The sequence below is a fragment of the Vigna angularis genome, chromosome 6 (assembly GCF_016808095.1).
Source record: "Vigna angularis cultivar LongXiaoDou No.4 chromosome 6, ASM1680809v1, whole genome shotgun sequence".
Taxonomy (NCBI): Eukaryota; Viridiplantae; Streptophyta; class Magnoliopsida; order Fabales; family Fabaceae; genus Vigna; species Vigna angularis.
Window position 1 is genome coordinate 37593985 of NC_068975.1, and position 11069 is coordinate 37605053.

Consider the following 11069-nt stretch of genomic DNA (forward strand, 5'->3'; position numbering starts at 1 on the left):
TCTTTGGATAATACGTATTTATATAAATACTAAGTTTTAAAACCTGTTACAAAATAAAAGATGTAAAATATAATATAAAAACTACTAAGTTTTAACTCTAAATATGTCAATATATGACATGTGGTATATCAAACATATCAATAAAAACATAAATATGTTAAATATATTATTAACCCTTTCAGACTAATAATGTCAAGTGGGTTTCCTGGTTGGATATATTTATTTTTAGTTACAATCAGTTTTTTGGGACAATGTTTAAAAAGTAAAGTACACAATATTTCTAGTAAAAATATTATAATGTTTAGGATTAAAAATAAATTTATCAAAACTTTTTTAATCTTTCACGTAATCCTTTTAAAATTAGTTGTTTTTTAATACTAACTTTTGGTCATAAATTTGTCAGTTGTGTTTAAAGTAGTCATCATACTTTTTAGTTGTTTAAAGTGTTTAAAGTAAAAGAAAATTACCATTAGATTAAAAGCAATCCCCCCATCAAAGCTTTATTTCATAAACAGAATTCAAATAATCCCAAAACTCTATCACATATTTCCAAAACCCCAAAAGTGTAATATCATAATACAACTGCATATAATCCTAAAACGTGAAATCAGAAAACAAAACTCCAATTCGAAAATCCTAACCCCCAAATCACATTAACAATCTGCAAAGGGGAAATAAGACAAAAGAAATTTCCAAGTCAAAACCCTCAATCCCAAATGAAAATCCTAAAATCCACAAATCATAGTATCACAAAAAACATCTACCATTGCGCCACCAACCTGCAAAGAAAACAAAACAGAAATCCAATATAACGAAGGAAACCCAACGTCGCGAGATCATAATCCTACAAATAGAACTCTAATTCGAAGTTCTAATACAAATAGAACCAGAATAAGAAAGGAGGAGAGTGTCTCCTTGCGCAACGAGAAACCATGCAGCTAGATTTATTTGAAAAAATGAAAATAACGATATCTAAAACTTTAATTAAGGTTAAGGATAATTCACATGAGCTTTTCACTTAATGACTAACTAAATATGTCATTCAATATGGGTTAAAGTGAATATTACATGGTTAACGTTTTTAAACTGTCAACAAAAATGACCAATTTACGTTATTCTTACAAAACAAAACACGAGACCGGCAACTCAAAAGTAGAATGACCACTTTAAACAAGTAAGAAAATTAAGACCGTATTAAGCTTTTTTATGTATTATATATATATATATATATATAATACAATATTTTTATATGATAGAGATATATGATAAAGATTATTAATAATAAATAAGTCTATCATTAAATTTATTAATTCTTACTTTATCAATTACTAATAATGTTTTTTAACAAATTCTATTTTTTAAAATTTTAATTTGTTGTCATTTTTTCAATAATATATTTTTATACTTTATTAATAATATTTTTTTCAATAATATTTTGTATACTTTAACAATAATTTTTAACAAATTTTATTTTTGTTGTCATTTTTTCAATAATGATTTGTATTCTTTATTAATAATAATTTTTAACAAATTCTATTTTTTTAATTTTTATTTTGTTGTCATTTTTTCAAGTTAGCATTAATTTTTCTGTTTAATAAACATATTCGGTAACTAATAAATATTCGATAGTCAATAAAAAATAAATATATATTCAATTACTTTATTTAATATAAGAGTTTAAATAAAATTAATAAAATTGAAAAGTTTACACTACTCTTTTTTTTTCTTATTATGTTTAAAACAAAACATATTAATATTTATTATGTTAAATTAACTATTTACCATTTTCCATATCTAACACCACTTAAAACAAATTTAATAGATGATGATAAACTAACAATGACATAACTCATTGTTCAACCATTAAAAATACAAATATAAAAGAAAAATTAGATTTATTTGATCACTCATTATTTGAGTAAGTGACCTTGAATACATGTATAAATACAATTCATTGGACTATTTTTTTTATCATTATGAAAATATGTTATTTTGAAATTAGAAAAAAAAAATACAAAGAAATTAAAAAATTTACAAAAAAAACTTTTATTTATTTATTTTAGCTTAAGAAGGTAGGAAAGTTTATAGGATAGATTAAGTAAGATTTGAGAAAACTTATTACTCATGTATAAATATGAATATTGAGTTATTGGTATTTTTGAATTCATATATTTTTCTAACCCAAAACTATATAATTTTTTATATATAGTACTTAATTTTTCATATTTAAAATTGTCAATAAATCTATATTTTTAGTTGAATTAATTACATTTTACCGAGAGTTAATATTTAAGAAGTTTAACTGAGAATGAATTCCGCTGAAAGAAAAAATGGGTTTTGGCCACTCTGCAATCCCTTCGCCAATGGCAATTCCGGCTTCCGCCTCGACGGCGGAGCCACCCACCCAAATTCGAAGTCAGCCTCAACCTCACAGAACCACCGTCAAATTCCGAAGCTCCAAATCCTTCCCCTCCTCAAGAAAAGCAGCCACACTTGAAATTCAGCGCTCTTCCGATTTGCCCTCAACTCTTGCGAGGTTTTCTCTTCCATTGCTACGCCGTATTTTCACTCTTTCTTCTCCCTTCAACATTTTCTCACCCTCTGTCTATGACTTTCAGGCTAGGAGAATCTTTGACCGTCAAAGACCTCAATGCCGTTCTTTATCGCTTTAAAAGTTCAAGCAAATTCAACCATATCTCTCAGGTGCTCCCTTTTTCCTCTGCTTATGTATAAACTACAAATAGCTTTTAGAAATTAATATGAATTAAAGTTTACAGATTAACTACAAATATTTTATTTTATTTTACCAATGCATCGTTCCCCGATGATTTTACTATTATTGCAATTGCATTTGCAGCTGTTTAAGTGGATGCAAGAGAACAACAAGATCGATGTTTCGTCTTATTCTCATTACACGAGGTTCATGGCTAGTAATCTTGACGCTGCTGAGATGTTGCAACTGTATCATAACATTCAAGATGAATCAGCCAGGAAAAATATCCTTGTATGCAACTCTGTTCTTGGTTGTTTAATCAAGAAAGGCAAGTTTGATTCTGGTATGAAACTCTTTCAGCAGATGCGGCTAGATGGTCTAGTTCCTGATCTCGTTACCTACAGCACGGTATGCCATTTTATTCTTTATCTTATTTCACGCTTTCCTTACATTTGTGAAAAATGAGTTCTTTTTAATTAATTCAGCATTCTTGAAGTTGTAACTTTAAAATCATTCAACTCTCTGATTCTAACTAACTCCTACTCAAAAGGATCCTCCAGCTAGGCATTATTCTAACAAGATTTTTCACTGGCCGAGTTAACATTCTAGAGCAACTAGGACAGTACTAAAGGCCCACAAAATCTGCTCATTTCTTTGGCTTGATGATGGTTCTTTTTGGCTTGCTGTACCCTTCTGCAATAACAAAGACAGGGCCTTCTCCAGTAGACTCTGTAGTGTTGATTTTTTATGTTTTAGGCATTTACATGGCTCTAACTTTAGGATTTAATACTTTCCTATTTTCTGATTTTGATTGTTCTCATGTTTAGCTTCTTGCAGGTTGCATTAAAATAGAAAATGGCTATCCTAAGGCGTTAGAGTTAATTCAGGAATTGCAACACAATAAACTTCAGATGGATGGTGTAATTTATGGGACAATGCTGGCAGTGTGTGCTTCCAATAGTAAATGGGAAGAAGCAGAAAAATATTTTAACCAGATGAAGGATGAAGGTCACTCACCAAATGTTTATCACTATAGCTCTTTGCTGAATGCTTACTCAACATGTGCAAGCTACAAAAAAGCTGATATGTTGATTCAAGATATGAAATCTGAAGGGTTAGTACCAAACAAGGTTTGTTTTCCCTGCCATTTACTAATTTTAAGATGACAGCTGGTGTGTAGCAATTTATGGCTATTAAATCATGGTCTTTGATAATATTTACTGGCATGACTATTGTTCTCTATGATTTAAAATTAAAATTTGGAAACTTAGATATCTTAACATCATGCCAGATACACAATGCAGAATTGTAGATGGAAAAATTAGGATTTTATCTTCAATAGAAGCAAGTATACTGATTATTTAAAATACAAAAATATTAGTAAAGGATTGATTTCATGTGGATTGGTACAAGTATTAACTACTAAAAAATCAGTATTATTCTAAAGTCAACGGAAAATGTTGAGATTTCCAGACTAATACAGATAAAGGAAACTAAAATGGCAACTGTGACAACTATTATAAAACTTCAACGAGTAAAAAAAGTGATGCATGAATCAATACAAAATATTTGAAGTGGACGTCATGTCCTTGACATTTACACTTTACCGAAATACATAGTTTTTAAAAATTTGAAGTCAAGAAAATAATAAATTGCCTCTGAGAAAACTGGGCGAGGAAAATATATGCAGCTTCCTCAGTCTAACATGTCAATATAATTTACCCTAGAAGTGGAATATTATAACCAGTTTTAACAACAAAGTAAAAAACTGAAGCTGTTTTGTTTCTTTTATCTTTAAGCTTTTGCACATTCATCCATCTCAATGCCATCAATCTTAATAAATCTTATGGCATGATGAGGGCATTCTAGCATTCATAAGATATTTTTATTTGCTTTATAATCACTAATATGGGTTGGACAACAATGTGATAGGTTCTTTTAATCAATAACCTATGAATAGCACTAGAAACACAACACCGAACAGGTACTCTGAATTATACAGCCTTCTTTTATTGAAAAGAATCAACGAGAATGGTGTTACAACGTAACCCGAGAGCTTAACCTCTCTCCAAAGAACTACAAGAGTTCCCGCAAAACAATAATACTCCAAAAAACTCCCCTCCACTTACAACTAATCTCCCTTATATACAAGGTATCCTCAACCAACCCCCTAACCCCTTAACTGCCTAGACAGTTAAGTTATGTAACTGTCTTTCTCCTACTATACACAAGTAGAGGTCTAACAATACCACCCTCCTCCAAAACAACCTTGTCCCCAAGGTTGAAGTCAGGGTATTGTTCCTGAATAGTTGCTACATCTTCCCAAGTAGCTCCCTCTCGACCCCCTTCTTGCCCTCGATCAACACCTGTGGTATTGCCTCTTCCCCACTCTGCCTCTGCCTCCTATCCAACACCTTGTTTTTCTATTTCCTCCTTCAAGAGATATGGGTATCTGTATGGCCTAACATTTATTGAGCTTTCTCCTTTCAGCAGAATTTTGTGCTCCAAACTACGTCGGGAAGGCAGCCCTTTTCTCTCCAGGAAGTGAATGGAACTGCCACACTGCTCTGAATTCCATTTTCTGTTGTGCCGTCAAATCATCTGTCACCTCACCGCTAGACCCTTGCTCCACTACCTCTAGCTCCCATATTAATATCAATGAGTCAGCATCCAGCATCTTCATAAAGGCCTTAGGTTCCACCAGCTGGCGGCATAAAGCTGGTTCCCCTTTTATCTCCACTTTATCACCCCCACTAAATATCTCATGGACATCTCTCTCCAGTTCAACACGACCTCTCCCAATTTGGCCAACCAAGCAATACCCAAGATGACATCTACTCCTTCAAGCTCAAACACGTAAAAATCCTCCTCGACAGTGGTGTTCCCCAAACGTATCCTCACTCTCTCGCAACGCCCACTCGTCGTTCGGCGATGGCCATCACCTAGGCTCATGGTGTATGAAGACGTCTCGGTCACCGGCAGCTTCAATTCCTCCACCACGTTCTGGCTAATGAAATTGTGGCTGGCCCCACTGTCGATCAAGACTACCCCTCTTCTCTCCCCTATCAATCCGGTAAACTTCAGGGTCTTGGAAGGCGTCAGCCCCTCCGCCGAACATGCCGACAGCTCCAGGGTTTTAACGTTTTCCTCCCATTCATCCTCCTCGTCCTCCGCTAGTAACAAGACCCTTAAGTTCTTCTCCGCACATCAATGACCCGGAGCGAATGGTCCACCGCATCGGAAACACCTTCCTTCTTCCTGCCTCTTCAGAAACTCTGGATAAGGTAAGTTTCTGACCATTCTTCCCCTGTTATCGCCTCCCGATGTGGTAACATCCATCTTTCCCTCCTCATCCTTCCTTCTAATGGTAAGGCCGTTCGACCAATGACTAGGAGACCGTTTTGAGTGTAAAACCGTTCGGCCTTTTACTGTAGCTATAAGACCGTTCAGTTCCTCCCGTCCTCTTCCATTCTGTTCTGGCAGTCCCCTTACGTTCGGTTCCGGTCTTCTCACGTTCGGATCCAACAGTCCTCTTCTACCGTTCGGCTCAATTCCCACTATCTTTATACCGTTCGGCTCTCTTCCCACTATATTTATACCGTTCGGCTCTTTATCTATCGAACCATGCAGCTTCATCGCTTTTGGCTGAATAGGGCCACCAGCCGAGAGAGTGGACAACTCCGTCTGCTTCAGGTCTATTTCTATCTCGGACCGCTCGGCAACCTCACCTGGGATATTGCGCTTGACCTCAGACCACTCGACAACCCTCGATCGGCCTGTGTTATAGCGATCGGCCTCGCACTGTGTCCACTGACCGCTCGTTCATCCCTAATACGACTGGTCTTCTATGTCCTCGGACCGCTTGGTAAATCTTGATCAGCTTGAGTTATAGCGATCGGCCTCGGACTGTGTCCACTGACCGCTCGTTCGTCCCTCAGATGACTCGTCTTCTATCCCGCTCCCTTTCCTTACCTTTTCGCTTCCCTGAACATACTCTTCCCCTGTCGCCACCTGTTTCGATGCCGCCAAACGCTCAACAATGGTTCCAAACCTTATCACCAGGGCCTCCTTCAAGCCATCCCAGGAACGGTTCTTGGCTTTCTCCTTCCAGGCTCTGAACCAGTAGCCCGCGCTGCCCAACATGCTTATGTCCGCGAACTGCACTTTCTCCTCCTCCGCTACTCCTTGAAGCTCGAAAACCCTCTCCGCCCTATTGATCCAGTTTAACGGGTCCAACCCTTCGAAAGCGGTTAATTCAACCCTTTTCCGCCATTGATTTTGCACCTCCTGGTGATCGCCACAGTGATTGTGGGTTTGGGTCCCACCGTAATCGCCACCCACTCTCCCTCCAATATCCTCCTCGCACCGTCGCTGGTTCCCTTTGACGTAAGCCTGACTTCCACCTGATTGTTCGTCGTCGTTGTGAGCCCGCGCCCCCATCATCCTCATTATTTCTTGCAAATCTTGGCGTATTGCAGCATAATTTTGGCGTATTGCTGCATAATCTGGTCGTAGCTCCCCTATCTGCGCCTTCATTCTATCAACCGCAATTTCCTTCACCCCCACTCCGATCCAGCAGGTCGGACCAAATGATAGGTTCTTTTAATCAATAACCTATGAATAGCACTAGAAACACAACACCGAACAGGTACTCTGAATTATACAGCCTTCTTTTATTGAAAAGAATCAACAAGAATGGTGTTACAACGTAACTCGAGAGCTTAACCTCTCTCCAAAGAACTACAAGAGTTCTCGCAAAACAATAATACTCCAAAAAACTCCCCTCCACTTACAACTAATCTCCCTTATATACAAGGTATCCTCAACCAACCCCCTAACCCCTTAACTGCCTAGACAGTTAAGTTATGTAACTGTCTTTCTCCTACTATACACAAGTAGAGGTCTAACACAATGCTTATAGTATAATATCATTTGTGACTTTGCCTATCAGTTTAAGACATAGCAAGCTCATTACATAGTAGCTACGTCTCTGTGACAGTCGTCTAGTTTTCAATCCTTACCACTTCTGTTCTTCTAATAAAAATATGAATTTAGGAGCAAGGTAGTTAGGCCTGTATATTCCCCACACTTCAAGCGCAGAATGACCTTGTATAAGGGTCGTGTTAGAGAGAGATATACAATATAAAATCACTTTGTTTGTCTTGTTGAAATGCAAAACCTTTCATATGATTCCTGTATGTCACTTTTTAATATTTGATATAAAGCAAGCCTTCACTATAAAGGACTCACGCTTATTTAAAATAATGTTTTGCAGGTCATCTTGACTACCTTACTGAAGGTATATGTTAAAGGAGGTTTGTTTGACAAGTCTAGAGAATTATTAGCTGAACTGAAAAATTTGGGCTATGCTGAAGATGAGGTAAGAAAAACCTTTGAAATGAACAACAAAAGGTTTTGTGTCTAAAACATTGTGAGATTATTTAATACAAATCATATTATCTATGCTTAACTAATGACCTACTATTTGTTTCATATCATAAATTATATATCCTTATTTAATACAATTTGTTTTTCCATGTCTTCTTTTCCAACTACCACTATTTACTTATCTGAATTTATATGCAGATGCCATACTGTATACTCATGGATGGCCTAGCTAAGGCAGGACAAATACATGAAGCCAAACTAACCTTTGATGAAATGATGAAAAACCATGTCAGATCAGGTAAGTGTATTCAATGAAATGATATGACATGATAAACATCCATATAAATATCTGGTTATTCTAAGCTATTGTTTATTTCCCACATGTGCAGATGGCTATGCTCATAGTATCATGATATCAGCATTATGTCGAGCCAAGCTTTTTCGGGAAGCAAAACAGTTAGCTAAGGATTTTGAAACCACCTCTAATAAATATGATCTAGTTATACTGAATTCAATGCTGTGTGCTTTCTGTAGAGTAGGTGAAATGGAAAGTGTAATGGAAACTCTAAAAAAGATGGATGAACTGGCAATCAGTCCTAGCTACAATACATTTCATATTCTAATAAAATATTTCTGTAGAGAAAAAATGTATCTATTAGCTTATCGAACCATGAAGGACATGCATAGTAAAGGCCATCAACCAGGAGAGGTACGGTGTTTTATCCAAGTACTACTATGGAATCCCCTGTATTATTGAACTTGGTCTTCCTCATTATGTGACTGAAAACTGTCCTTTTAATTTTATTATGTGTACACATCTTTTTGGATCTTTGTGGCGGCAAGGCTGCTACCTTATTACCTAAAGGTCACAGGTTCAAATCCTGGAAGCAGCCTCTCTGCTAGTAGGGTTAAGGTTGTATGCAACTGTTCACTCTAGACCCCATAGACCCCATTAGGTGGATGACTTATGCTCTAGTTTTTATTTTTTTACATAAATTGTTGGACTCAGGTTAGGGATTTCACATCTTTGTTGCCGAGAACCTGGTGTAGATTTCTGCTTTCTACAATTATATATCTCCGTGCATTTTTTTTAAATTTAGGTTTTTTCCTTTCTATTACTAAGATATTGTTATTAAAGTTTTCTAATTTACTAATTAGCCTTACAGTTTTACCTGACGGAAATAGCTGCGTTATTGAAGAAAAAAAATGAAAGACATGTAATTTAATGATTAGAAAAGGGAAAAGAGTCTAATTGTGAAGTTGCACTTACACAACTAAAAAACCGAGATTGTTTCATTTGATGAAGCTAATGCAATCTTATTCTGCTGTTGGTTTAGTTACTAAATAAAAGTTTATAATGTCTTTCTCTCTTTGAAGGAGCTCTGTTCCTCTTTAATATCCCACCTTAGTCAGGTAAATGCTTATTCAGAGGCATTTTCTGTTTACAACATGTTGAGATATGGCAAGAGAACAATGTGCAAGTCACTTCATGAGAAGATTTTGTACATTCTCCTAGCAGGTCATCTTTTGAAAGATGCATATGTAGTAGTCAAGGTATTCTAGGTTTAAAGAATACATAAATCCTAGTGTTTCTCTTGTCATTGCAGTTCATCTGATGATGAATCTTGTCCTGTTCAGGATAATGCAAAATTTATTTCTGGTCCTGCCACCAAAAAATTTGCTATTGCATTCTTGAAGTCAGGTAACATCAACTATATAAATGATGTTCTGAAGACTCTCCATGATAGTGGCTACAAGCTTGATCAGGTAATGGGCTTGGTGGTATTTCAATTTGAATTCGGTTATTAGAATGACATTTGATTCATGATTTTTTTTCCTTGACACAATGACACTAACGCAGAGGATTTCTAAAACCAAAAATCATACTATTGGCACGGCAAAAGTCCTGACTTTGACTTGTTTGCTTTTGACAGTTTGAATAAAGTAGAATAACTGATGGAATTTTTTAACAACTTGGTCCAGATTAAAGGATTTTCAGTGACCCTAGAGCTTGGGTTTGTGTTTTCTCTTTAAATTTTTACTCGAAACTTAATCATATTCGTTCTTGTGCAGGATTTATTTGGGAAGGCTGTGTCACGGTATTTAGATGAGCCTGAAAAGAAGGATTTGCTGCTACACTTACTACAGTGGATGCCAGGGCAAGGTTACGTGGTTGATTCATCAACAAGGAATTTAATCCTCAAGAATTCACACTTATTTGGTCGTCAGCTCATTGCCGAGGTTTTGTCCAAGCAACGGAGTACAATTAAAACACAAAAATCTCACTAGATAAAGCATCATTCTAACTCTACGATTGAGGAGATAGTGCTGGATGGTACATTGTATCACTTCATTTTTTTCAATTGAGTCATATCTACACCTTAGTCTAGTGGTGTGGATTGACGAGTTGTATATGTTTAAAATGGAATATTATCAAAGCACAATTCTTGCTTCAAAGCTTACTTTATTGAATGAAGTAAATTAAAAAAGCAAAAATACCTCGTAATCGTTACTGAACGTGGTTGAACATTACTGAAAGTGGTTAAAACTAAGCATCTATTTTTAGGAGATAATATAAGATTGAGTTAAAAAGTATATACATATAAATAAATATATCCCATCAAATAGTTATATGATTTTTTACACGACTTATTCCTTTAAAGTTATGTAGAGTTGGTATGAGTTTTTTATTTTCATATATATTTTTTAAAATTTAGCTATTTTCATAATTACTGCATGTAGAAATTCGGTATTTTCAAATACTCAAACGACCCACCAGAAATTTATCCATTGTTGGGGGTTTTGGCTGTGCGCATGTGCTGGACCATATGGAAATAAACACTCACGGTGCATTTAGATCAACTTTGGAAATAAATAAAAAAATACTCACGCAAATATGTGTTAAAATATGTTAAAATTAATATATTTTTTTAAAAAATTTCTCTATATATACCTATTAGAGATTTTT

General features: G+C 35.5%; 1 protein-coding gene across 1 annotated transcript; it reads left to right on the forward strand.

Moving 5' to 3' along the window:
• Window positions 1-2301: 2301 nt before the first annotated feature.
• LOC108343346 (pentatricopeptide repeat-containing protein At1g10910, chloroplastic) lies at window positions 2302-10597 on the forward strand. The gene is made up of 10 exons (XM_017581570.2): window positions 2302-2536; window positions 2619-2703; window positions 2858-3121; window positions 3541-3843; window positions 7989-8093; window positions 8300-8399; window positions 8491-8810; window positions 9479-9655; window positions 9740-9868; window positions 10175-10597. Exons 1-10 carry the CDS (start codon window positions 2331-2333, stop codon window positions 10388-10390), a joined length of 1905 nt encoding a protein of 634 aa, XP_017437059.1. The 5' UTR covers window positions 2302-2330; the 3' UTR covers window positions 10391-10597.
• The last annotated feature ends 472 nt before the right edge of the window (window positions 10598-11069 follow it).

Coding starts and splice junctions, on each gene's coding strand:
- LOC108343346 (XM_017581570.2), top strand. CDS start 2,331: ATGGGTTTTGGCCACTCTGCAATCCCTTCGCCAATGGCAATTCCGGCT. Junction 2,537..2,618: donor TTGCCCTCAACTCTTGCGAG/GTTTTCTCTTCC, acceptor TATGACTTTCAG/GCTAGGAGAATCTTTGACCG. Junction 8,094..8,299: donor TGGGCTATGCTGAAGATGAG/GTAAGAAAAACC, acceptor ATTTATATGCAG/ATGCCATACTGTATACTCAT.